At 45.6% G+C, this 23857-nt stretch overlaps 1 protein-coding gene across 2 annotated transcripts; it reads left to right on the plus strand.

Moving 5' to 3' along the window:
• Positions 1-121: 121 nt before the first annotated feature.
• On the plus strand, positions 122-23549 carry NDUFAB1 (NADH:ubiquinone oxidoreductase subunit AB1). 2 transcript variants are annotated; one of them, XM_029577632.1, is made up of 5 exons: positions 122-397; positions 9135-9257; positions 10608-10695; positions 22785-22896; positions 23417-23549. In XM_029577632.1, exons 1-4 carry the CDS (start codon positions 257-259, stop codon positions 22874-22876), a joined length of 444 nt encoding a protein of 147 aa, XP_029433492.1. In that variant the 5' UTR covers positions 122-256; the 3' UTR covers positions 22877-22896; positions 23417-23549. The 2 variants fall into 2 exon arrangements, with proteins under 2 accessions (XP_029433492.1, XP_029433493.1); XM_029577633.1 differs by lacking the exon at positions 9135-9257.
• The last annotated feature ends 308 nt before the right edge of the window (positions 23550-23857 follow it).

Genomic DNA, 23857 nt, shown 5'->3' on the forward strand with positions numbered 1-23857 from the left:
CACCATGGTGCCGAAAGCGCCCTGCCTCTACCTTGCTGCTGATTGGCTGCTGCTGGTGAGGTCATCACTGTGCGCCTGCTCGCCGGGCTCTCGCGGCAGGGGAGAAAAGGCGCCGGTAACAATGAGAGGCCGCTAGCACTGTGCTCGCAGCCGCGCGCAAACGTTTCTCCCGCGCGACGGTGAAAAAGCAGCGCGCGCTCGAGCCTCGCCTCTGCGCGCCCGACCTTGGCGCGGGGCATTGTGGGTAGGACCTGTCATGGCGTCCCGTGTCCTCTGGCGCGGTGTCCGCGCGGGGCTGCCGCGGTATGGCCCCGCCGCCCGCCTCGCTCTCCCGCCCGCCGGCGCTCAGCCCCGTCTCAGCCGCTGTGCCTCCGCCGCCCTGCTGCGGGTCCCGCAGGTAACGCCGCCCTGCTCCGAGGGAGGGGGGGTTACCGCAGAGGGCAAGCCCTGGCGGCGGGGAACAGGAGCTTAAAATCCCTTCCTCCGCCAATGGGGCACTTTGTCGTTCTGCCAGGCTTTCTCTTTGGGTCTTCTCACGTCCCCAGCATTTTATTTATTTTCTGCTTTTCAGGCACTTGAACCGAGAATGCATTCACGTAACTGCAGGTGTTTCCCTGGCACCCAGAGGCCTCACAATCTAACAGGCCGATGCAGTAAAAGTGCCACACTTAAATGCAAGTTTTCTGCAGGCAAACATTACTGCTGATGTGGGAAAGTTGCCAATGTTGGATCTGCTGCCGGGCTGGCCTCCTCGCGCGAGGAGAAACGGCAGAGGCTCAGCATTGTGTTTATTTTTTTTAAGTCTAACTGTGGCCAGAGAGCTAAGAGCCCAGCAAAAGATCTGTAACTAGTATGGACAGCAGAAAAAGACCAAATAATCCATCCAGTCTGTCAAGCAAGTTTCTTATGGTAGTAGCTACTGCTCCATGCAGGTTATCCCCAATGCCTTCTGTTAAGGATAGAAACTGCCCCTCCGTGCAGGTTATCCCCAATGCCTTCTGTTAAGGATAGAAACTGCCCCTCCGTGCAGGTTATCCCCAATGCCTCTGTTAAGGGTAGAAACTGCCCCTCCGTGCAGGTTATCCCCAATGCCTTCTGTTAAGGGTAGAAACTGCCCCTCCGTGCAGGTTATCCCCAATGCCTTCTGTTAAGGGTAGAAACTGCCCCTCCGTGCAGGTTATCCCCAATGCCTTCTGTTAAGGGAAGTAATATTAACAATCCAAACCAAGCACTGTCAAACCCATAACAAAATTACTGCTGCTAACACTTTTATGTTTTTTCTGGGTGAGCAGTCGTTTTGATAATGAAGTCATGCTGCTTGAATGTGCTTTACTTTTGGATTTGGCCATAGAAGCAGTCCTATACTTTTTCCCTAATGTTTGCACATCAGTACTCTGGACTGTAAAAGTCAGGGCCCAGTGTTGACGGTCTTCTAAATGGTATTCCTCTTCTGAACCTGATATGCCTGTCAAGGACACCACCCCCCTCCTCAAGTTAAAATGTGCATTTGGCACAGGCCCTGTGATCAACAGCTGCTAAATAACTAAAAGACATGAAAGATTGGTCATGCTGCCCAAAACAGGTTGCCACCAAATAGTTGATTTCCTATCCTGTAGACAGATGGACTCAGGACCAGTGGGTTATGCTCCCCTGCTAGCAGATGGAGACAGAGCAAGCTGACATCACAGTATATATACTTCCAGTGACCCCAGCCTGCCAGTATTCTCCATCTTCAGCAGATGGTGGACATGCATCTCACTATGGGGATTGCTTCGAGTTTTTTGGAAGGAGAAATTTGAAGTTGGACTTAAGGAAAAGAAAGCCCTGCTCTCCTGCGGTGATACCAAAAGTTCCCTCCCCCAGTTGAGAATTCCTGAGGGTATTTCCGTGATCCCTCAGAGGTGTTCCTTGGTCTGATAGCTGGGTTTCCCAGCGTGGACTTAGCTCTTTCAGCTGAAGGGCAGCGGGTGCAGGAGGCTGAGCGCAGTGGTGACAGTAGATGCCCTCTCCCCTCGCAGCCGGCGAGAGTCTCTGTACTCTCCCAGTAAGCACGAGCTTAGGTAAGGTTAAAAAAAAAAAAGAAAAACAAACGTTTTAACTTCAGAGCAGAGGGATTTTTAGGACTTCCTCTGGTCTCCGTGCTCGGTGTGCCGTCCCAACGTTTGTTCCTGCTCAGGTTGGGGAACTGGGCAGCCTGGCGGGTTGAGCAGCCCTGGTGGGCTAGGCCCTGCAGTTAGGCTTTGTGCTTGCATGTCGCTTGGTAGGCTGCAGTGGTGTTTTCGTGCACTCCTGTGTGTGTTTTGCTGACTTCTACAGGCTGTCAGTGTGCACAGTGCATCGGCTCTGGCATGCATTGTGCACTCATTTTTGGGCACGCCTTTTGCATGCACAAGTTTTGCACTGTTTCAATCACTTTGCTTGGCGCACAAGTTGTGCGTGTGCCTTGCTGTGCCTACCTCTCCGGCGCTTAATTTTTGTGTGCATAAATTTTTGAGCACGAGCCATTCAGACGCACGTTTACTGCTGCAATGGTGCCGGTAAGCAAGAAGCTTAAGTGCCTTTCTCTTTGTGTTGCCTGTCATATTAGGGCTTCTCAGCCTGACTTATCTTCTATAACATGCCAGTGCTGTTCGGACACTCAGGGTGAGTTGTCTTCCTCGGTTTTTGCTAAGCCTGGCTCCTCCCATTCTGATGATGGGATGATGGTTCTCCCCTTGACTGGCTCCTCTGCCAAAGAAGGTAGTTCTGTGGGCCCCGTTCCAGTTCCTTCTGGACTTGGTTTTGACCTGGCTGCTTTTTCTTGGGTCGAATTTGTTTCAAGGCTTATGAGCTTTCGTTCTGGCACAGTCCTTCACTTCCCTCATTTGGCTCCTCCCTCTTCCGGTCCTATGCTTAAGCGCAGGGGCTTGCCCCAGCTCCCTGCGGGTGTTCCTGATGGGAATCCAGATGGCACTGATAAGGTTGATCCAGATTCCCTGGAAGATGGGGAAATTCCTCCAGGGCTGGAACTGTATCAAACCATGCTGCGGTTCTTTCATCGAGATGAACTGCCGGCCCAGATTTCCCAGACCTTGAAACAGCTGGGTATTCCTGGTGCAGACGCCATGTCAGAGCCGAAGAAGAATCCCACTTTGGTTTCCTTGTGTAAAGCCTCTTGTTTTTTCCCTGTGATGGGAATTGATTGATCTTGAATGGGATGCCCCAGAGGCAAATTTTTAAAGGGGGTCAAACGTTGGCAGGCCTGTAGCCCCTGGATCTAGCTGTGCGAGAGTGTTTGCATTTTCCCAAAGTGGATGTACTGGTATGTGCTGTCTCTGAGCGGATGACCATACCCGTGGAGGAAGGAGTGACCTTGAAGGATGTGCATGATAGCCTCAATCCTCCTATCCTTAAGCAAGCCTTTGAGGCAGTGGCAATGACTTTACAGATCACTTCCTGTTGCTCCCTAGTGGCTTGATCTTGTCTGCTTCTCTCTCAGGAGGTTGATGATTCTGGAGGGAATTCCAGAGCGGTCATGGAGCCAGCTGCTGCCTTTTTAGCAGACGTAGGCTACAACTTAGTCCGTATCTCGGCCAGAGGAGTGGCTTCTGTGACAGTGGCTGGGGTCTGGTTGCGAAATTGGTCAGCTGACACAGCCTTCAAAGCTAATCTTACAAAGATGCCCCTTAAAGGCTCGCTTTTGTTTGGGAGCGAGTTGGAGAAACTGGGCCAGTAAGTGGGGCAAATCGCTACTTCCTCGGTTGTCGGAGGATAAGAAACAATTGCAGTGCCCCTTTGTTATGAGGGGTCGTCTCCAGGGTTCCAAGCGGTTTCGCACCTACAGATGGTCAACCTTTCAGAGGACTCTGCTTTTTCGTTAGGTCTCAGTTTTCGCCCCAGACGGTCCAAGAGAGGAGCAGGCTCGGATGGAGGATCTTCCTGAGCTTCCCAATGAAGGTTTACTGACCCACCTTTGGGAACCAGAGATAGGGGGGGACATCTCTCTCTCTCTTTTTTTTTATCTTATCAGAGGTAGGTTGAGATCACATTGGACCAGTGGGTTCTGGAGGTGATATGCAAAGGATATGCGCTGGAATTTCACAGTGTTCCTTGGGATGTGTTCATGGTGTCTACTTGCCACTCCCCACAGAAGAAGCAGGCAGTGGAGTCTACACTTCAAAGGCTGAGGACTGTGGTTCCAGTGCCCACATCTCAAGAAAGTATGGAGTGATATTCCATTTATTTTGTTGTGCCCAAGAAGGAGGTTCCTTTTTTCCCATCCTGGATCTCAAAAGGGTCAACCATCATTTGAAGATGACTCATTTTCACATGGAAACCTTATGCTCTGTGATAATGGCAGTGCAGTCGGGGGAATTTCTGATCTCCCTGGATCTGTCCGAGACCTACCTTCATATTCGCATCCATTTGGAACACCAACGTTTTCTACGTTTTGCAGTGTTGGGTGCCATTATCAGTTTCAGACGCTGCCCTTTGGTCTAGCCACTACCCCCAAAATGTTTTCCAAGGTTATGGTTGTAGTAGTGCTGGCCTTCAGAAGAGAGGGGGGATCCTGGTGCACCCATACTTGGACGACTGGCTGATTCGAGACAGGTCTCGGAAAAAGAGCTGCCTGGTGACACACAAGGTGACCTCCAGCTCGGTTGGGTGGTGAACCTGGCCAAAAGTAGTCTTCAGCCATCCCAGTCGTTGGAGTATCTGGGAGTTCGGTTCGACACGGGACAGGACAAGGTTTTTCTGCCAGAAGTTTGAATTTAGAAATTGATGTCTCAGATGCGTCAGTTGGTGAACATTATATGCCCGATGGTGTGGTCCTATCTACAAGTGCTTGGCTTGATGACAGCAACCCTAGAAGTGATGCTGTGGGCGAGGGCACATATGCATCCTCTTCCGTGCTCGCTACTGTCTCGTTGGAACCCGCAGTCTCAGGACTATTTGGTTCGGCTCCACTTGCCGATGGAAGTCTGCTCTCACCTCCAGTGGTGGTTGCAGGAGGTTCATCTGAGAAAAGGAGTTTCCTTGTACTCCCTGACCTGGTTGGTACTTACAACGGATGCGAGTCTCCAGGGTTGGGGCGCTCACTGTCAGGAGCTGATGGCCCAAGGGTGTTGGAATGCCGAGGAGACCCGCTGGAATATCAATCGCCTGGAAGCCCAGGCGTTCCGCAGAGTCAAGCGGTCCACGTGATGTCGGACAACATGACTATTGTGACCTACATCAGTCGCCAGGGAGGAACCCAGAGCCAGCAAGTGTCGCAGGAAATAGCCCAACTTATGGAATGGGTGGAATGTCATCTACAGATGATCTCGGACTCTCGTATTGCAGGAAAAGACAACGTAAGAGAGTCTGGACCCAGAAGAATGGGTGTTGTCAGTGTGGATCACTGGGCCCTTCCGTTCCTAGACCTGCTGACGACTTATCGCAATGTGAAAGTTCCTCGATTCTACAGTCGCAGGAGAGATCTATGGTCTCTGGCATAGATGCTCTTATACATTTCTGGCTGGAAGACTGCTTTATGCCTTTCCTCCGTGGCCATTGCTGTGCAGGATGATTTGCAAAATTGAAGGCCACAGGGGGCTAGTACTCCTGGTGGCACCGGATTGGCCCAGGCATCTGTGGTATGTGGATTTGTGAAGACTCCTGGTGGAGACCCCTCTTCTGCTTCTGCCGTGCTGGGATCAGTTACAGCAAGGTCTGGTTCTTCATGAGGATCCAACTCAGTTCTGTCTTAGTTTGGTCCTTGAGAGGGCTTTCCTATTGAAGCATGGGTACTCTTCCACAGTGATTTCCACCTCTCCACTTCCTTAGCCTATGTGTGGATTTGGAGAATATTGGAGCGTGGTGGTGGTCCTCATTCAGTTAAGATTCCACTCATTCTGGATATTTTTGCAGAATGGGTTGAATAAAGGATTGGCCCTTAATTCCTTGAAAGTGTAATTTGCGGCTCTTGCCTGTTTCAGAGGTCCAGTGAATGGTGATTCCTTGTTGTACCATCCTGATGTGGTCCATTTTTTGAAGGGAGTGAAGCATCTTAGGCCTCCCTTGAGGTTACTGGTCCCCTTGTGGAATCTTAACTTGGTGCTGGATTTCTTGGCGGGCCCTACGTTCCAACCACTGTGTAGCCTTTCCTTGCGGTTCTTGACCTTGAAGACAGTGTTCCTGGTGGCTATGTGTTCTGCATGTCGAATTTCTGAGCCGCAGGCCTTGTCTTGCCGGGAGCCGTTCCTTCGGGTGACTCCAGGAGCGTTACAACTGTGTACTGTTCCATCCTTCTTGCCCAAGGTGGTCTCAGATAATCATTTGAATCAGTCCATTTCCTTGCCATCCCTGGATAAGATCAGGGATGCAGAGGAGTTTTGCCTCTTGCACTCCTTGGATGTTAAGCGTCTTGTTGTGTTGTATCTGGAGGTCTCTGAGTCTTTTCGAAAGACGGATCGCTTGTTTGTTCTCCATGGCGGAAGTAAGCAAGGCATTCCATCTTCACGGACTACCATAGCTCATTGGATTAAGGAGGTGTTCATGGCTACGTATGTGGATGCTGAGAAGCTGTCGCCTACTCCAGGTTCAGGCTCATTCCACTAGGGCTCAGGCAGTTCATGGGCGGAGGTTAGATTGTTGTCTCCCATCGGTATCTGCTGAGCTGCGACATGGATCTCTCTGCACGCTTTTTTCCAGGTTTTATCGTCTGGATGTGCAGGCCCGGGAGGATGCAGCGTTTGCACGTGAGGTGTTGACTGGACCACAGGCAGCCTCCCATGCTGTTCAGGAGTAGCTTTAGTACATCCCACTAGTCCTAAGGCCATCTGTCTACACAGATGGCAATGGAGAAATTACTTACCTGACAGTTTCGTTTTCCTTAGTGTAGACAGATGGACTCAGCTTCCCACCATCAGCTGCTGCATGAGTGTGTCAGTAGTTCTCCTGTGGGGCTCTGGGTCCCAAGGGATTACTGGTAAGTGTTCATCCAGTCCCCTAACTTGGGGTACCTAGAATCTTATGTGAGTTCAGTTTTTATGGTTATTGAGTATAGTTCGGTTATCTATTTTTAATCAAAGTTTTTGCTAATCTGTCCACAGTTGCTTTTGAAGGGAATACTGGCAGGCTGGGGTCGCTGCAGGAGTATATATACTGTAAGGTCAGCTTGTTCCATCTCCATCTGTTGGCAGGGGAGCATAAACCTACTGGTCCTGAGTCCATCTGTCTACCCTAAGGAAAATGAAATTACCAGCTAAGTAATTTCTCCTTTTCATGAGTAACCTTGCATGTTGGTTAGTAGGAAAAATGTGCCGCCTTGCAGGTGACTCCAGGATCTGGGACACCCCTGAGGGAGTAGAGAGAATGAGAAGTGACCTAAGATAACTCTGAGAGCATCTGAGTTCTTGGCAGCTATGGTGCAGTTTGGTGTTCAGAAATCCACAGGAGAACAATGTATGGTGGGGGTGAAAGAGTGCCAAGCAGCCTCAAAGTGATCACATTTAACGCTCTCATCAAGGAGTTGCCAGGTGCATAGGGAGAGGCAGATGTGGAAAAGGATTTAGAAAGCTTGGGAGCCAGTGAAAAAATTCTTCACAGCTTTTAATTTATTTTCTAGTTTTCCTTTTTGTCAGCCTGTTTTCTGAAGGCGGGAGGCTTATGTGATTGCCCTGTCTGTTGCCATTCTGTATCCTATTGAAAGAAAAATGTCAGGGTATCTCGGGGACTCTCAGAAGAATCAGATCCATGTATTCCACAAAGACCCCTGTGCAATTATTGTCCAGTCCACTCCAAATTTGTCTGACATGGCAAGGGGTCCATGAGAATCATTGCGGGGGTATTTTTTGGGGTGATAGTTACATCTCTAATAATCTTGTGGTTTTGCATTCAGTTCACACCTCATAGATGTGCACATGCAGGTGTATTCTGGAAAGCAGGCTCCATTCAGTCGCTGTGCGACTTCTAGGTTTTGCTTTTTGTTTTAACTTTCCTTATTCTTCCCTTCCATCCACAGCTGCTTTTCTTTTGTGGCCAGTGTTGCCATTCTAGCCCAGCCTCAACTGCCAAAAGCAATTCCCCTCCCATCTAGGCCTGATGCACCCACTGACAGAAAGAATCCCCTCTTGTGAGCCTGGAGAAGGATCCAGGAGTTTTCCAGCCTTGGGAAGAGCCATAATCAGTAGAAAGGAGGAGGTAGTAATGGCTCTCTATGGGTTGTTAATGAGACTTCATCTAGAGTATTGTGTACCATAGGGATGTGCATTCACTTCAGCGGTACGCACATACCTTGTGGACTTTATAGTACACAGATAAAAACAGATGTTTATAAAAATACACGAGTTATGCACATGCTATCCACTTTTACCTGTGTACTATAAAGTCCGTGAGGTTCACGCCTACCGACGAAGTGGATTAAAAAAATGCACATCCCTTCTGTACCTCTGAAAGAATATTCCAGAATTTCTTTTCCGCTGACAAGTTCTTGGAGCAGCTTCCCAGGAAAGATGGTGAAGGTAAACCCAGCAAGAAGGCCTGGGATAAGCATAGACTATTTCTAGTTCAAAGAAGAGAAGGGAAAAGCAAAGATAAAGTGGTATCTATGGCCCTGGGCAGGCTGGATGGATGTCATGGTCCATCTTTCCTGTCACTTGCTATGGAAGAAGAAACGTGGCTTGTCTTGTGGGCAGATCTTGGGAACCACACGTGCTGGATGGATGTCATGGTCCATCTTTCCTGTCACTTGCTATGGAAGAAGAAACGTGGCTTGTCTTGTGGGCAGATCTTGGGAACCACACGTGCTGGATGGATGTCATGGTCCATCTTTCCTGTCACTTGCTATGGAAGAAGAAATGTGGCTTGTCTTGTGTGCAGATCTTGGGAACCACACGTGCTGGATGGATGTCATGGTCCATCTTTCCTGTCACTTGCTATGGAAGAAGAAAGGTGGCTTGTCTTGTGGGCAGATCTTGGGAACCACACGTGCTGGATGCTGTGACTCATTTAGTCTTAAGAACATAAGAAAATGCCATACTGGGTCAGACCAAGGGTCCATCAAGCCCAGCATCCTGTTTCCAACAGTGGCCAATCCAGGCCATAAGAACCTGAAAGCTTGACTAGTACCTACTTGTCTTGGATGTCTAAGTGCTGTGTTCTCTTTTTTTCAGGTATTTAGTCCCTTCCTACAGTCTTGTCGGCCTTATGGAGACTTACCGCCTCTAACGCTAGGAAGCATTAAGGAGCGAGTTCTGTATGTCTTGAAGCTCTATGATAAGATTACTCCGGAAAAGGTGGGCGGTTGTCACTGGCACGTTATAGTTACATTTATATATGTTCTAAGTTGTATAAGTGCTGATACATGTCGGGACAATGTGTACAAAGCTCTGGCAAGCACAGGACCTCGGCTCTGCTGTCGGCGTTCATGCTGGGTGTGGGAAGCACAGAGCTCCGCTGGCAGTGCCAATTAATATTCATTAAATATACAAAAACCTACCAGGCTTATCTTAAAGCCAGACTTAGTTTCATATAATTGCATGAATTCCTATGTGAAGCACAACATTACTATCTAAAATAAACTAATGAAAGAATTAAAAACATATATATAAATTTCCCCTTTAACTGAAAGCGCTGAATTATTTTCTGTCTAATCTTTCTCACATTCCAGCAGATTGGGCTGAAACAGTTTGTTATAGACATTGGCCAGTGTTTCAGTCACCAGGATTCAGGATTTCCTGTTCCATGGAAACATGAGCTATATTATTCCACACTTATGCACCGTCAGGTCAAAGGTCTCTTACGTGCTCACTGACAGTATGCAGCCCTTAATTTGAATCCCTGCACGTCTTGTTTCCATAATTTTGAATAATCTCATGCTAGCCTTGAAATACAAGGGCATTTTTCATGTCCCAGTATTAGTATACTCCTTCCCATTCAGAGGTGAGACATTGCACTGGCACAGTTTGAGAGATGCAGGCTAAGTGTCTGGAAGCTGACAACAGTAAGAGGAAGTCAGCTTGCCGGGCAGATAAAGCAAGGTCAGCATACAGGGAGCAGGGCTCAGTCAGGAAGTGCGTATTTTGGTGATATCTATTGAAACGGTGCTGCCATCTTTGACTGTCTGTTAGTAAAGTAGCAATAATCCTACAGTATGATGTATAATTTGTTAGGTTGCCAATTTTGAAAGTAATTGCCTGCAGCAGTGTGCATGGTGTCTGAGCATCTCCAGCGAAACTGCTTAGTTTTCATTTGACAGGACCTCCCTGAGCTGAAGCCTGCATAATTGGTCCACACATCATAAATGATGCGTTTGGGCCTGGCGTGAAATGCTGATGACATGCATCTGGTGCAGGGCATCCCATCCACCTTCTGCTAGTCCAGTGGCAGTAATGCAATGAGCTTCCTGCGCTGTTTACTGCTGGTGGGGGCTGTGGTGCATTTTATGTAATCATTAAGGGGGTGGGCGGCATGGGGAATACAGAGAATATCGTGAATATTATTCCTGGAATTGCCTTTGAGGAGAGACTTGAACCAATGAATGCTTATAGCAAGCTTCTGATGTGTTCAGTATTTGAGTGGTAAATAACATTGGAAATCTTCCCTGACTTGCTTTTTCCTTCATGTTTATATTGCTTTCATGGCAGCTGTCGACTGAATCCCATTTTATGAAAGATCTTGGATTAGACAGTTTGGACCAAGTGGAGATCATCATGGCTATGGAAGATGAGTTTGGTAAGTGAAATGCACAGCTTAGAACAGACGGCAAAGCATGGAGTGCAGCAGGATCCAGTAAGCACTTCCTAGCTGCAGAAGTCTGATGGATCGTGCTACTAATAGGACAGTTTAATATTCCAAATGATATTTTGTTCCATTTCCCTTTACTAAAAGTGGTGATGCTCCCTCTTTCCCTTTCCACTAATGATCCTGCTTCCTCTAGTGATGGTCTTGCACTAGGGTCGTCTGGTGTTGCTCACCTTTCACGACCTGGGACCCAGATTCTGCCAGGAAGTGAGTGCAGTTACTGCACACTGTCTCTGAAACAAACACTAAAGCTTCAAAGTGTTGCTTACCCAGGGGTGGAAACATTTTAGAAAACGTAAGCAACAGAGGTAAAATTCTTTATACCATTATTTATTTATTTATTTATTTAACCTAATGGCTTTTTTTTTTTTTTTTTACATATTTTGCTATCAAATGTTTTTTTCTTCCTCCAGCATTTCTCCCTCATTTCTTCTGCAGCCTCACGGATGCTGATGAGCCCCGCTCTGGCTGCTGCTATTCCTTTTTCATGTCCTGGCAGCCACAGCTGGTCATTTTTTTTGCTCCTATGTTCATTTGCTTACTGGCAGGTGCTGAATTTAAGCAGCTAAAGGACTGGTGCCTGTTTTGTTTTTTTTTCCAGCCATAGCTTATCATAAGTGTACAGAGACAGCAGCCAGTTATTGGGCGGGTGGCTTCAGAGTCATCCGTCTTGAATTAAGCACTGCGCAGGAGCAGATGCTGCTCACAGTAACTTCATGGCAGACATTCTCCATTCTGCTCTGTAGCACTGCACATGAACTGCTGCTGTAATGCATAGGAACATGTCATACTGGGTCAGAGTAATGGTCCATCAAGCCCAGCATCCTATACATAAGAACCCCTTGTTCATCCTTTGATTTATAGGCAAGAGGCATCACATTAAAAATCAATTAGGTTTTATCTAAAACACAGGATTGCCCCAGCGCTTATCACGAGTTTAATTATCCCCTTGCAGGTCACTACCAGATTAATAGGGAATACACCAATACATTTAAAGGACTCTAATTTACGCATTCCTACTCCCTTAAAAATCTTAACTTAGAACTCCACAAAATTAAGATGAAGGGGGCCTTCCTGTCTTTTGCATCAAGTACCTCATGTATGGTTTTTTACCCATTGGTGAGAAGTTGTACGTGTGCACTCAGTGCAAAGAGCTCCTGGCTCTCAGAGGAAAAAGTCTACCTCTGGAGACTAGAGTGTCAGACAGACAAGTGTATAGAGGAGACTTTAAGGACATAGTAGCCAACTCCCAACTCCAGTCTGGCAGCCCTAATGCTGCCTTGTAGGAGAAACTCTCCAGTCAGGAGACCTGTCACCCTGGTGTAGCAAGAAGTGATCCTGTAGCAAGGACCTGCTCTCCAGCTGGTGCATTGTCCTCGCACACAGAGGACGAGAATCCCAGGGCTAATACCCAGGAGGGAAGGGTTAGGTCGGCCGTCATAGTTGGTGATTTGATTATTGGGAATGTAGATAGCTGGGTGGCTGGTGGACATGAGGATCACGCAGACCTCATGCGTTACCTAGATAGAATTTTACAGTGCTGGGAAGAAGCTGGCTCTCATGGTACATATGAGCCGGACAACGACATAGGAAGGTATGGGAGGGAGGTTCTGGAAGCCAAATTTCAGCTTTTAGTTAGAAAACTGAAAATCAAAACCTCCAGGGTGGCATTCTCTGAAATGCTCCCTGTTACACATGCAGGTCCCCAGAGGCAGGCAGAGCTCTGGAGTCTCAATGCGTGGATGAGCCGATGGTGCAGGGAAGAAGGATTCAGTTTTGTAAGGAACGGGGGAACCTTTTGTGGAAGGAGGAGAGTTTTTTCCAAAAGAACAAACTCCACCTTAACCAGGATGGAACCAGGCTGCTAGCACTAACCTTTAAAAAAGGAGTTCCCTGTACGTGTCCAGACTCCTGGGTTTTGCCTCCCCTCCAGCAGATGGAGACAGAGAAAGTTTTACTGACACTGCCACATAACACGAGTTGCCACCTGCTGTCCCTCAGATTTGATCTTATTTATCTGTCTCCAGCAGGTGGTGGAGTGGGCTCTGCCATTTGAGGGCAGGGCCACTCACAGTCTCCCTTAGTCTGTGCAGCAGGTGTTTTGAGGCCAGAGAAGAGCTGGCAGCAGGTGAATTTGCATCAGCAGGAGCTTCCCAGGTCCTCCTTGAGAGGCAAGCAGAGGAGGGTGCTCATGATGGGGGTGCTTGTCTGGCCCCTTTGGAGGAGGTAAATCTACCTCACCCTCCCTTATTCTCTATACCCATGAGTGCAGGATCAGAAGTTGCGATAGGGCCAGACATTAATCTTGCTGCCACCTCCTAGGTAGAATTTTTTTTTTTTTTTAAAGGGCTTCTGACCTTTTGCAAAGATTGAGACCACCACCTCCGAGGAGTACAAAACTCCCAGAGCTGCTGCTTCCCCCTTGGAAGACCAGCAAATGGCGAAGGGAAAATGGAGGGGATCACATAGATGAGGATGAGGAGCGTGTCTTCACTAAGGACGTCATGGATGAGTCAGACTGTTCCACAACCGGGGTGGCAGAGGTGGTCCTGGAAGATGAGATCCCGCCAGATGCAGAGCCCCACAGGACAATGCTGAGGCTCTTGCATAACAAAGAGTTGCCCAGGCTACTGTCCCAAACGCAGAAGACGCCAGGGCTAAAGGCCGAAACGGGCGGATTCAGCAAAGGTGTAGAAGAAGGATCCTATCTCGATCATGTTTTCTCCCGATGCTGGAAGTGGTTCAGGAGCGGATTGATTTTGAATGAAGTGCTCCAGAAGTGAACTTCAAAGGAGGTTGTGTTTTCCCAAGGTGAATGCTCTAATATGTTCAGTCATGAAGCGGACCACCGTACCAGTTGAAGGTGGAGTGGCCCTGAAGGATGCACAGGATCACAGAATTGAGACCATCTTGAAACAAGCTTATGAAGCGATGTCAATAAATTTGCAGGTTTCTGCATGGTGGCACGGGCTGTGCTCCGACTGACCCAGGAGATACCAGGAGATAATGGGCCTTATTTTATGGCAGATGCGGGCGACGACTGGTTTGCATGGCAGCTTAAGGAGTGGCCTCTGTGATAGTAGCTCAACATCTTTTATGGCTCCATAATTGGACAGCTGACATGATTTCAAAGACAAATCTTACGAAGTTACCCTTTAAAGGCTGTCTCATGTTTGGGGATGAACTAGAGAAAAAGGCAAATCGGTGGGGGGATTCAAAATTTCCACATTTTACCAGAAGATAAAACGTCAACCCTCACGAGTCTCCCTTTCTAGGGGACGTTTTGGGGTTCGAGAATTCAAGTCATGTTTTGCAGTCCTTTCAACCAAAGAAGGCTGGAAAGGATGGTAACTCCAGTTCTGGAGCTGCCCGTTCTCTCAATGAAGATTCGGGGGTCCATTTTCCAGTACCAGAGAGAGGGGATGTCCATCTGTTTTATCTAGGATGGACCCAGATTGCTTCGGACCAGTGGGTCCTGCAGGAGGTGTGAGAATGTTACGCCCTGGATATTTGCTGAATTCCTACAGACGCTATTATGGTTTCCCCATGCAACGCTGCAGATAAACGAGTGGCCATCCATGCTATCCATGCCATCTTGATAGACGTAAAGGCCTTGAGTCCCATCCTGAAGGATCAGGAAGGTACAAGTGACGCTTCCATTTATTTTGTGGTTCCAAAAAACGATGAGGCCTTCTGACCTATTTTGGATCTGAAGGGCATAAACTAGTTTTTATGTGTGGCTCACTTCAAAATGGAAACTTTGTGATCCGTCATTACGGTGGTGCAGAAGGGGAATTTTCTTACCTTTCTCGATCTGTCGGAAGCCTATGTGCATTTACCCATTTGAGTAGAACATCATCAGTTCCTACGGGTCACATTTCTTGGCTGACATTACCAATTCAAGGCTCTGCCCTTCAGTTTGGCCCCGGTGCTACAGACATTTTCCAAGATAAGGGTGATGGTAGCTGCAACTCTGCACAGGGAAGGCATATTGAGTCACCTGTACCTGGATGACTGGTTGATCAAGGCCAAGTCAGCATCCGAGAGTCAAATTGTCTCTTACAGGACCTCTGCTGGGTACTGAACCTAGCCAAAAGGAACCTAGAGCCAGCACAGCTCTGGAGTACTTGAGAGTCCGGTTCAACATGGCACAAGTCTAGGTTTTTCTCCCGAATCAATGTATGGGCCCTGAGAGCAAGAGTTTGGCCAATGGTCTGGTCTTATCTTCAGATATTGGGATCCATGGTGGCGATCTTGGAAGTGGTTCTGTAGACAAGGGTGCTTATGTAGCTGCTTCAGAGATAGATGCTATCCTGCTGGAATCTTCAGTCATACAAATACCTAGTACGACTGCCCCTTCTGGAAAAGGTGAGGCAGAAACTACTTGTGAATGCAGAGGGAACATCTTTCCAAAGGGGAAGATTTTGAAATTCCGGATTGAATAGTGGTCACCACAGATGCAAGTCCTCAAGGGTTGGGGAGCCCACTGTCAAGTTGGAGGCACATGGGCAGTGATCCCCAGAGAAAAAGAACTGGTCCATCAATCGCCTGGAGGCTCAGTTGATTCACTTGGCATTCGTGGAGTTTGCGGATCAGTTAAGTGGAAGAGCAGTCAGAGTGATGTCAGACAATGCAATGGTGATGACATACATCACTCAAGGTGGACCCCGAAGTCACTAGATATATCTGGAAATGGGCAAGCGCTACTGTGGGTAGAACAGCATCTTCAGGCACTGTCTGTCTCTCACATTGCGGGGGTGGACAATATTCAGGCAGATTATCTGTTGTCATGCCTTGGACCCAGGGGAGTAGGAACTGGTCGACTGACACCTTTCAGCTCATCATGTCTTGATAGGATTAACTGCTCCTAGATCTGAGGGCAAGTCACACCAATGCCAAGGTACACTGGTTTTACAATTGCAGAAGAGACCTGTAAACACTCGGAATAGATGTTCTCGTTCAGGACTGGCCATGGGACCAGCTGCTTTATCTCTTTCCCTCATGGACTGTGATTGGCAGACTGTGCTGAAAATTTTATTTATTTAAAAGTATTTGTATAGTGCTTTTACAATGTTTGATCAAAACAATTTACATGATAAAACATGCATAGTTAAAATAACATAAAATATAAAAAGATGGAAAAACATAGGATGAGGTATAAACAATATACGTGATCGTATATGGTAGATCATATGAACCACTTTTTGCCAAAAAGAATGGTTGAAAAAGCATGCGAGAGGGGCTGGTCTGTGATTTAAGTGCTGAGGGGTGACTATTAAGGACAAGTTATGATGTCGTGCCATTATTAATACCATTGAAAAAAGGAAGGTTTTGAGGTGGGGGTTTTTTTTTATTCTTTATGGTTGTTGGTCTGCTTAGGTTGTCAGGAATGGAATTCCAGATTAGTGGGCCATGTCTTCTGGTGATGTCAAGTCTTGCAACGTGTATAGTAGGGATTTGCAACAAATTTTTATGCATTGAATGTAGATTTCTGTTGGGTTGATATATATGTAATTGGGTGCATAGCCATATGGATGAGTCGTTGTATAATAGGTTGTGTACAATAGGATTTTATATCAAATTCTAAAATGGATTGATAACCAGTGTAAGGAGTACAAGATAGATGATAAATTTATTGTTCCGTGTATTACTGTTATAATTGTTATCATGTTATAATGTAAAATAGGGCTGATCTTGCCCTATTCTTTTAGTTACCTGGAAACCGATGTGATATCTCGATTGAATGTCGGTATATAAAATAAATAAATAAATGTGATCCCTGTGTGATGTCCTAGTTAGGACACGGGCTGCGGAATTTTGAACTAATTGTAGGAGACGTATAGCATTATCATGTAGACCAATTAATGTATTACAGTAATCAAGACCGCTGAATATTAAGACTTGCAGTAGTGTGCGAAAATCATCTGGATAGAATAAAGAACAGAGATGTTTCAGTATGTGCAGTTTGAAAAAATATTTTTTACTAGTGTAGAAATGTGATGAGACATGGAGAGTTTAGAGTCTAATATAACACCCAGATTTCGAGCTTTGGAGACTGTGGGGATTGAGGTGCCATTTAGCTCAAGTTGAGTTGGAGGGCTACAAGCAAGTTGAGGTATGTTGGATAGGTGTAAAATTTCGGTCTTGGAAGTATTACGTTTAAGATGTTTGTGCGAGAGCCAGCTATTGATTGTTTTAATACATAAGCATACCAAAGATAAGTGTTACACCAAGAAGTGGTGTAGGGGATGAAAAACTGAATGTCATCGGCATAAATCTTGAATTGAATTCCTAAGTTATTTAATAAGTGACATAGAGGTATTAGATATTGAAGAGTGTCGCAGAAAGAGAAGATCCCTATGGGTACACCTGTGGAGATTGTATACCAGTTGGAGAAATGAGAGCCAATGTTTATTTGATAGGAGCGGTCAGTTAAAAGGAACGGAACCAGTTTAACACTGTGAAGCATTCGGGCTAGTTCTGGTGGCCTTGGCTTGGCTGCGCAGACCTTGGTGGCTGGTTCTCAGTAGCTGTTGGTTGACAGGCCGTGAAAGATTCCAGTAATAAGGGATTTGCTCAATCAGGGGCCAATTCTTCACATAATCCAGATCAATTCTGTCTTACAGTTTGGTCCTTGAGAGAGCTAGGCTGATGAAGCAAGGATATTCAACTCAAGTGGTTAGCACCTTATTGCGAGCTCAAAAAGTTTTCTACCTCTCTGGTGTATGTTAGGGTCTGTAGAGTTTTTGAGAATTGGTGCGTGGAATGACTTTATCCCACTGGAGCAGGGGTACCCTTCGTTTTGGACCTTCTCTAGAAAGGTCTGATGAAAGGTTTGGCTCTTAAGCTAAGGCTGCAACCTGCAGTTTTAATGAATTATCTGGACCAAGTTCAGGGTAGGCCTCTCTCGACCCATGCAGTATAGCTAGATTTTTTTTTAGAGAGGTCAAGCATATCGGGCCACCATTGTGGCTTATTGTCCTGTTATGGGACCTTAACCTGGTATTGACGTTTTGGGCAGATCCCACCTTTCTCCCCCTCAATCAGGTTCCCTAATGATTGCTGACTTGGCAAGGAGGATTTTAGAATTTCTGGATCTGATGTGTCTGACGCCTTTCTGCAGATCAGGACAGTGCCTTCCTTTCTGCCTAAGGTAGTCTCTGATTTTCATATGAACCAGTACATTTTGCTGCCATCCTTGGACAGGTCTTGGGATGAGCAAGAGTTTTGAGCCTTGCGCCACCTGCATGTGCAGCAGCATTTGTTATGGGTTGTTAAGGTTACAAACACCTTCTGAAAGACGGGTCGGCTGTTTGTGCTTCATGGCAGACTGAAGAAAGGGGAAATGGCTTCAAAACCACAGTAGCACAACGGATTAAAGAGGTTATGATTTTAGTGTATGTGGAAGTGAAGATGCCTTTGCCTAAACAAATCAGAGCACATTCGATCAGGGCGCAGGCAGTGACCTGGGCAGAGTTAAGTTGCTGTCTCCAGGCATTATTGTCTGGATGTTCATGCTCAGCAAGATGTCTTTTTTGCCAGAGTAGTCTTGAAGGGGGTGCAGGCAGCCCCCACCCTTTTTAGAGATTAGATTTGTTATATCCCACTTGTGTAACTGAGTTAATATAGATGAGTTATAAATATTTTTAATAAATAAGTAATAAATAACTGGCAGACTGATTCAGGATCAATACAGTATATGGGGGCAACAGTGAAGCAGTTTCTCTGTCTCCATCTGCTGATTGAAGTACATAACCCACTTGTGTGGACTGGCCTGCCTACCTACCTTAGAGGAAAGGAAATTATCAGGTAAGAACTTATTTCACCTTGGGGAAGATAAGGCTATCGCGGAAAGACTAAATGCTTTGCTTCAGTGTTTACAAACGAAGATGTTGGGGAAATACCCGTTCTGGAGACAGTTTTCAGGGATGGTGATTCAAATAAACTGAACCAAATCATAGTGAACTTCGAAAATGTAGTGGGCCAGATTGATAAACTGAAGAGTAGCAAATCACCCAGACCAGATGGTATACACCCCCAGGGTTTTGAAAGAACTCAAACATGAAATTTCAGATCTGTTTACTATTAATTTGTAACTTATCATTATCATCATCCATTTTACTTGAAGACTGGGCCCATGTAACCCTGATATTAAAAAAAAAAAAAAAAAAAGGGTCCAGGGTGATCTAGGAAACTATAGACTGGTGAGCCTGACTTCAGTGCTGGAAAAATTCATAGAAACTATTCTAAAGAACAAAATCACAATACATGTATAGACAGACATGGTTTAATGGGACTCAGCAAGCATGGATTTATCCAAGGGAAGGCTTGCCTCACAAATCTTCCTTTTTTTGAAAGGGTTTATAAACGTGGCTAAAAGTGAGCTGGTAAATGTAGTGTATTTGGATTTTCAGAAGGCCTTTGACAAAGTTCTCCATGAGAGGTTTCAAAGAAAATTAGTCATGGGATAGGAGGTGATGAACCTTTTGTGGATTACAAACTGGTTAAAATACAGGAAACAGAGTAGGATTAAATGGTCAATTTTCTCAGTGGAGAGAGGTAAACAGTGGAGTGCCTCAGGGATCTGTACTTGGAGCGGTGCTTTTTTTTATATATTGAAAGGTTTTATTGGATAACAACACAGAGACAATACAATACAACAGTCTGAGACAATAACGAACAGTATTCCAAAAAATTGTTCTATATATATCCCCCATCTCACCCACCTCATATTCCATGGAAATAATATTAAGAGTAAAAATAAATGATTTTGATCAAAATAAAACTGTCAAATTCAAAAACACAGATGAAATAAAAATATATATGGGAAGACTGCTCTGGTACAGTAACACAGCAAATAGTGCAAATGGAAGAATAATCAGACGAATCAAATGACTCACCAAGCCCTACTGGAGAAAAGCACTAATGAACATAAGTGGTAATAAGACCCAAATTAATTACTATCCATCCCCTGGGAACATCTCTGTTGTGTGAAAGGACCCCAAATAGCCAGAAAGGACTTTAAATGATTATGGCGTAAAGCCGTAATATGGGATAAATGATAATTATTATATAAATGACGCACTATACTTTGAAAAGAAGGATTATTAGGACTTTTCCATAACAGGCCAATCTCACACAGAGTGGCTATAAAAATTTGTTGGCAAAGACGTTGACATTTGGTGACATCACTGGTAGTCCCAACAGTACATGACGAGCATTGAATATGTTTTCCATAACAGGCCAATCTCACACCGAGTGGCTATAAAAATCCGTTGGCAAAGACGTTGATGTTTGGTGACATCACTGGTAGTCCCAGCAGTACATGACAAGCATTGAATATGTTTTCAATCTCCAACAATGTGGAAATCCAACCAGTAATTTGTCGTCAACAAGGTTCAATCAATAAGGCATTTCCCCCAAACATGTATATAGGTACCTATATTCCCACAACTTCTCCAGTACAGGCTGCTCACCAAAGGACACGTTTGGTGCAAGATGCCAACAAAATAACATCTTATAACAATTTTCTTGGAGATTGGCCGAGATGGAGCATTTGCTTTTTAATATATTTCTAAATGATCTGGAAAGGGGAATGATGAGTAAGGTGATCAGGTTTGCGGATGATACAAAATTATTCAGAGTAGTTAAATCACAAGCAGATTGTGATACATTATAGGAGGACCTTGTGAGACTGGAAGACTGGGCATCCAAATGGCAGATGAAATTTAATGTAGACAAGTGCAAGGTGACGCATATAGGGAAAAGTTACTCATTCTGTAGTTACGCGATTTTAGGTTCCGCATTAATAACACCCAGGAGAGAGATCTAGGCATCATAGTGGATAATACATTGAAATTGTTGGCACAGAGTGCCGCAGCAGTCAAACAGAATGTTAGGAATTATTAGAAAGGGAATGGCAAATAAAACTATGGATGTCATAATGCTTCTGTATCGCTCCATGGTGAAAGCTGCACCTTGAATACTGTGTGCAATTCTGGTCGCTGCATCTCAAATAAAATATAGCTGTGCTGGAGAAGGTACAGAGAAGGGCAACCAAAATGATAAAGGGGATAGAACAGCTCCCCTATGAGGAAAGGCTAAAGAGAAGGCTAGAATGGGTAAATGTGAATCGGTTATTTACTCTTGGATAATAGGACTAGGGGCATTCCATGAAGTTAGCAAGTAGCACATTTAAAACTAATCGGAGAAAATTCTTTCACTGAATGCACAATTAAGCATTGGAATTTGTTGCCAGAGGATGTGGTTAGGGCAGTTAGTGTAGCTGGGTTTAAAAAAGGTTGGACAAGTTCCTGGAGAAGTCTATAAACTGCTGTTTGTCAAGTTGACTTAAGGAATAGCCACTGCTATTACTGGCATTAGTAGCATGGGATCTATGTAATGTTTGGGAACTTGCCAGGTACTTGTAGACTTGATTTGCCACTGTTGGAAACTGGTGCAGACCAATGATCTATGAAACTTAACATCCTGAACATAAGAAGTGCATACTGGGTCAGTTTAAGGTCCATCGAGCCCAGCGTTCTGTCTCTGACAGTAGCCAGTCTGGTCACAACACACTGACATGAATGCTGCTCTGACGGTCTGTGTGAGCAACACGTGGAGGAGGTGATGTGGCAGTAGTTAAAATTGAATAAACAGATTAACTGAAATCTTTTGGAGAAAAAGGTGAAGCATGCTCTGCTGGCTGATAATACATACAGACAAGGAGAATATGGAATGATATTGATCTAAAACGCACATCAAATGTGGGCCGCAGGCCAGAATAAGCCATCAATTAATTCAAGAAAGCACAAAACAGAAGTTAATAGAGACTCGCATATATTTATACCCATCACTCAGTCAGGGACATTCTTTTACTATGTGCGGAAAGCCCCTGCTGTTTACAGTGTTTTAAAGGTGAATGGCTTCACTCGCAGATCCAGCTAAGAGGGGCTGAGGCAGAGATGAATGACAGATTACAATGTGATGGAATTGCATAATTTGGAAGGAGAGGGAGGATATTGATGTGCAATAACCAGGAGAGACACCTCAGATCATCTGAACAGAACCAGAGGGATGACAGAGTGCATAGAGAGGGCTTACCTAGTACTATCTTTCAGATAGTAGAAAGAGTAGGGGGCACTCCATGAAGTTAGCATGTGGCACATTTAAAACTAATTGGAGAAAGTTCTTTTTCACTCAACGCACAATTAAACTCTGGAATTTGTTACCAGAGGATGTGGTTAGTGCAGTTAGTATAGCTGTGTATAAAAAAGGATTGGATAAGTTCTTGGAGGAGAAGTCCATTACCTGCTATTAAGTTCACTTAGAGAATAGCCACTGCCATTAGCAATGGTTACATGGAATAGACTTAGTGTTTGGGTACTTGCCAGGTTCTTATGGCCTGGATTGGCCACTGTTGGAAACAGGATGCTGGGCTTGATGGACCCTTGGTCTGACCCAGTATGGCAGGTTCTTATGTTCTTATGTTCTTGTACCAGTAGCCTTGTGCTGTAAGTCTTAAGAACTTAAATATACACACTGAGAGATGACAGATAACTTAAAGATATAAATAGCACAGGAGAGTAATTATCTTTCAATAGAAAGGAACAAAAGGTCACGGTATGAGACTGAAGGAAGGTAATATTAGAAAATATTTCCTTACAGAGAGGCTGTAGATTCATGGAAGTCCTCCTAGTGGAGGTGTGGGAGATTGAAGCCTGGGATAAGCATTGGAGAGAAGTGAGGGGACAACCCGAGATCAGCAGGGGAGTAAATTGGACAAGCTGGGTGGGCCTTGTGTTCTGCTTCTGGTTTTTAGCCCTGATGAAGGTGTGAGACAGAAATGTTGGGTCGAATATGTATCGGCGACATAAGACTTGCTGCTTATTTGTTCAGGATTTGATGCTGTTAGCATCTGGCAAGACGAGCAACACATGTTTAACTGATCTGGCTGTAATAGGCAGCCTGGTCTTTGTTCTGTGTGTTTCTAGTCTAGTAAACCTTTGTCCTCTCTGCAGGGTTTGAAATTCCTGATGCAGATGGTGAGAAGCTGATGACGCCACAAGAGATTGTTGATTACATTGCAGATAAAAAAGATGTTTATGAGTGAAGTGTTTTCTTTGCAGCAAAGTGAGTAAAACAAATCTTGCTGTGTGTGTGTTTGGGAGAGATGATGCTCTCTAGGACTGAACAAAGAGGGCGTGTGATAACTCCATGAAGAGAACCGGATGGGAAGGAGTAAGGTGAATGGTGCTGCGTGATGCTTTACTGAGGAAAGGTAGATGGGCAGCACTAATGAGGAAGGCTGCCTGAGGAGAGCCAGATGAGGAGGAGGAGTAAAGAGGGAGGCTGCAGATGGCCCCCTGAGGAGAGCCAGATGGGAAACAGTAAGGGCAGAGGCCATATGATGGCTCACTGAGGAGAGCCAGGTGAGACAGTAAAGAGGAAGGCTGTGTCGGGGGAGATCTGCATATCCTGTTGGAAGCTCCTCAGTCACCATTAGAAATGTAAATTAATGCAGCTCCCATGTCACAGAGGAGAGGAGGTGAGCTCAGCAGCTTTGGTAGTTGAAGTTGAATTTGTGTTGTGTGCTGGTGCTCGGGAGCTTTATCACTTGCATGACCTGTTCCTTCCTTCCTTCCTTCAACAGAACCTGCAGGGCATGTTCTCTGCCAGGATGTGAGCGTGATGGAGAACCTTACTGTCGCTGGGTCTCTTCTGCAACACCCTGTATTTGTTTGTCAAAGTGTTGATCTCTAACTAATAAATGTACAAAATCACAATGGATGTGTCTGTTTTTCTTTCTGTTGTCACTCTAAGCATGTACAGGTTGCAGAGCAGAGAGCACCTCACTTAAATGACCACATTTTCTGACCTAGATTTCAGCCAAATCTAACCTAAAGCTGACAGGCATCTTAGCCTTGGTTGCCCTAAATGTAGCTGGCTAGTTGCCATACTATGCATAGCCAGCTAAGTAACAATAAACACTGCTAGATAACAGTGCAAGTCTGCACTAATGGCCAGCTCTACTCCCTGCCCCAGCCATGCCTCTGGACCCAAGTCATTTTTTTGCTGGTTGACTTTAACTGCC

This window comes from Rhinatrema bivittatum, chromosome 14 (genome assembly GCF_901001135.1).
Source record: "Rhinatrema bivittatum chromosome 14, aRhiBiv1.1, whole genome shotgun sequence".
NCBI classification, from domain to species: domain Eukaryota; kingdom Metazoa; phylum Chordata; class Amphibia; order Gymnophiona; family Rhinatrematidae; genus Rhinatrema; species Rhinatrema bivittatum.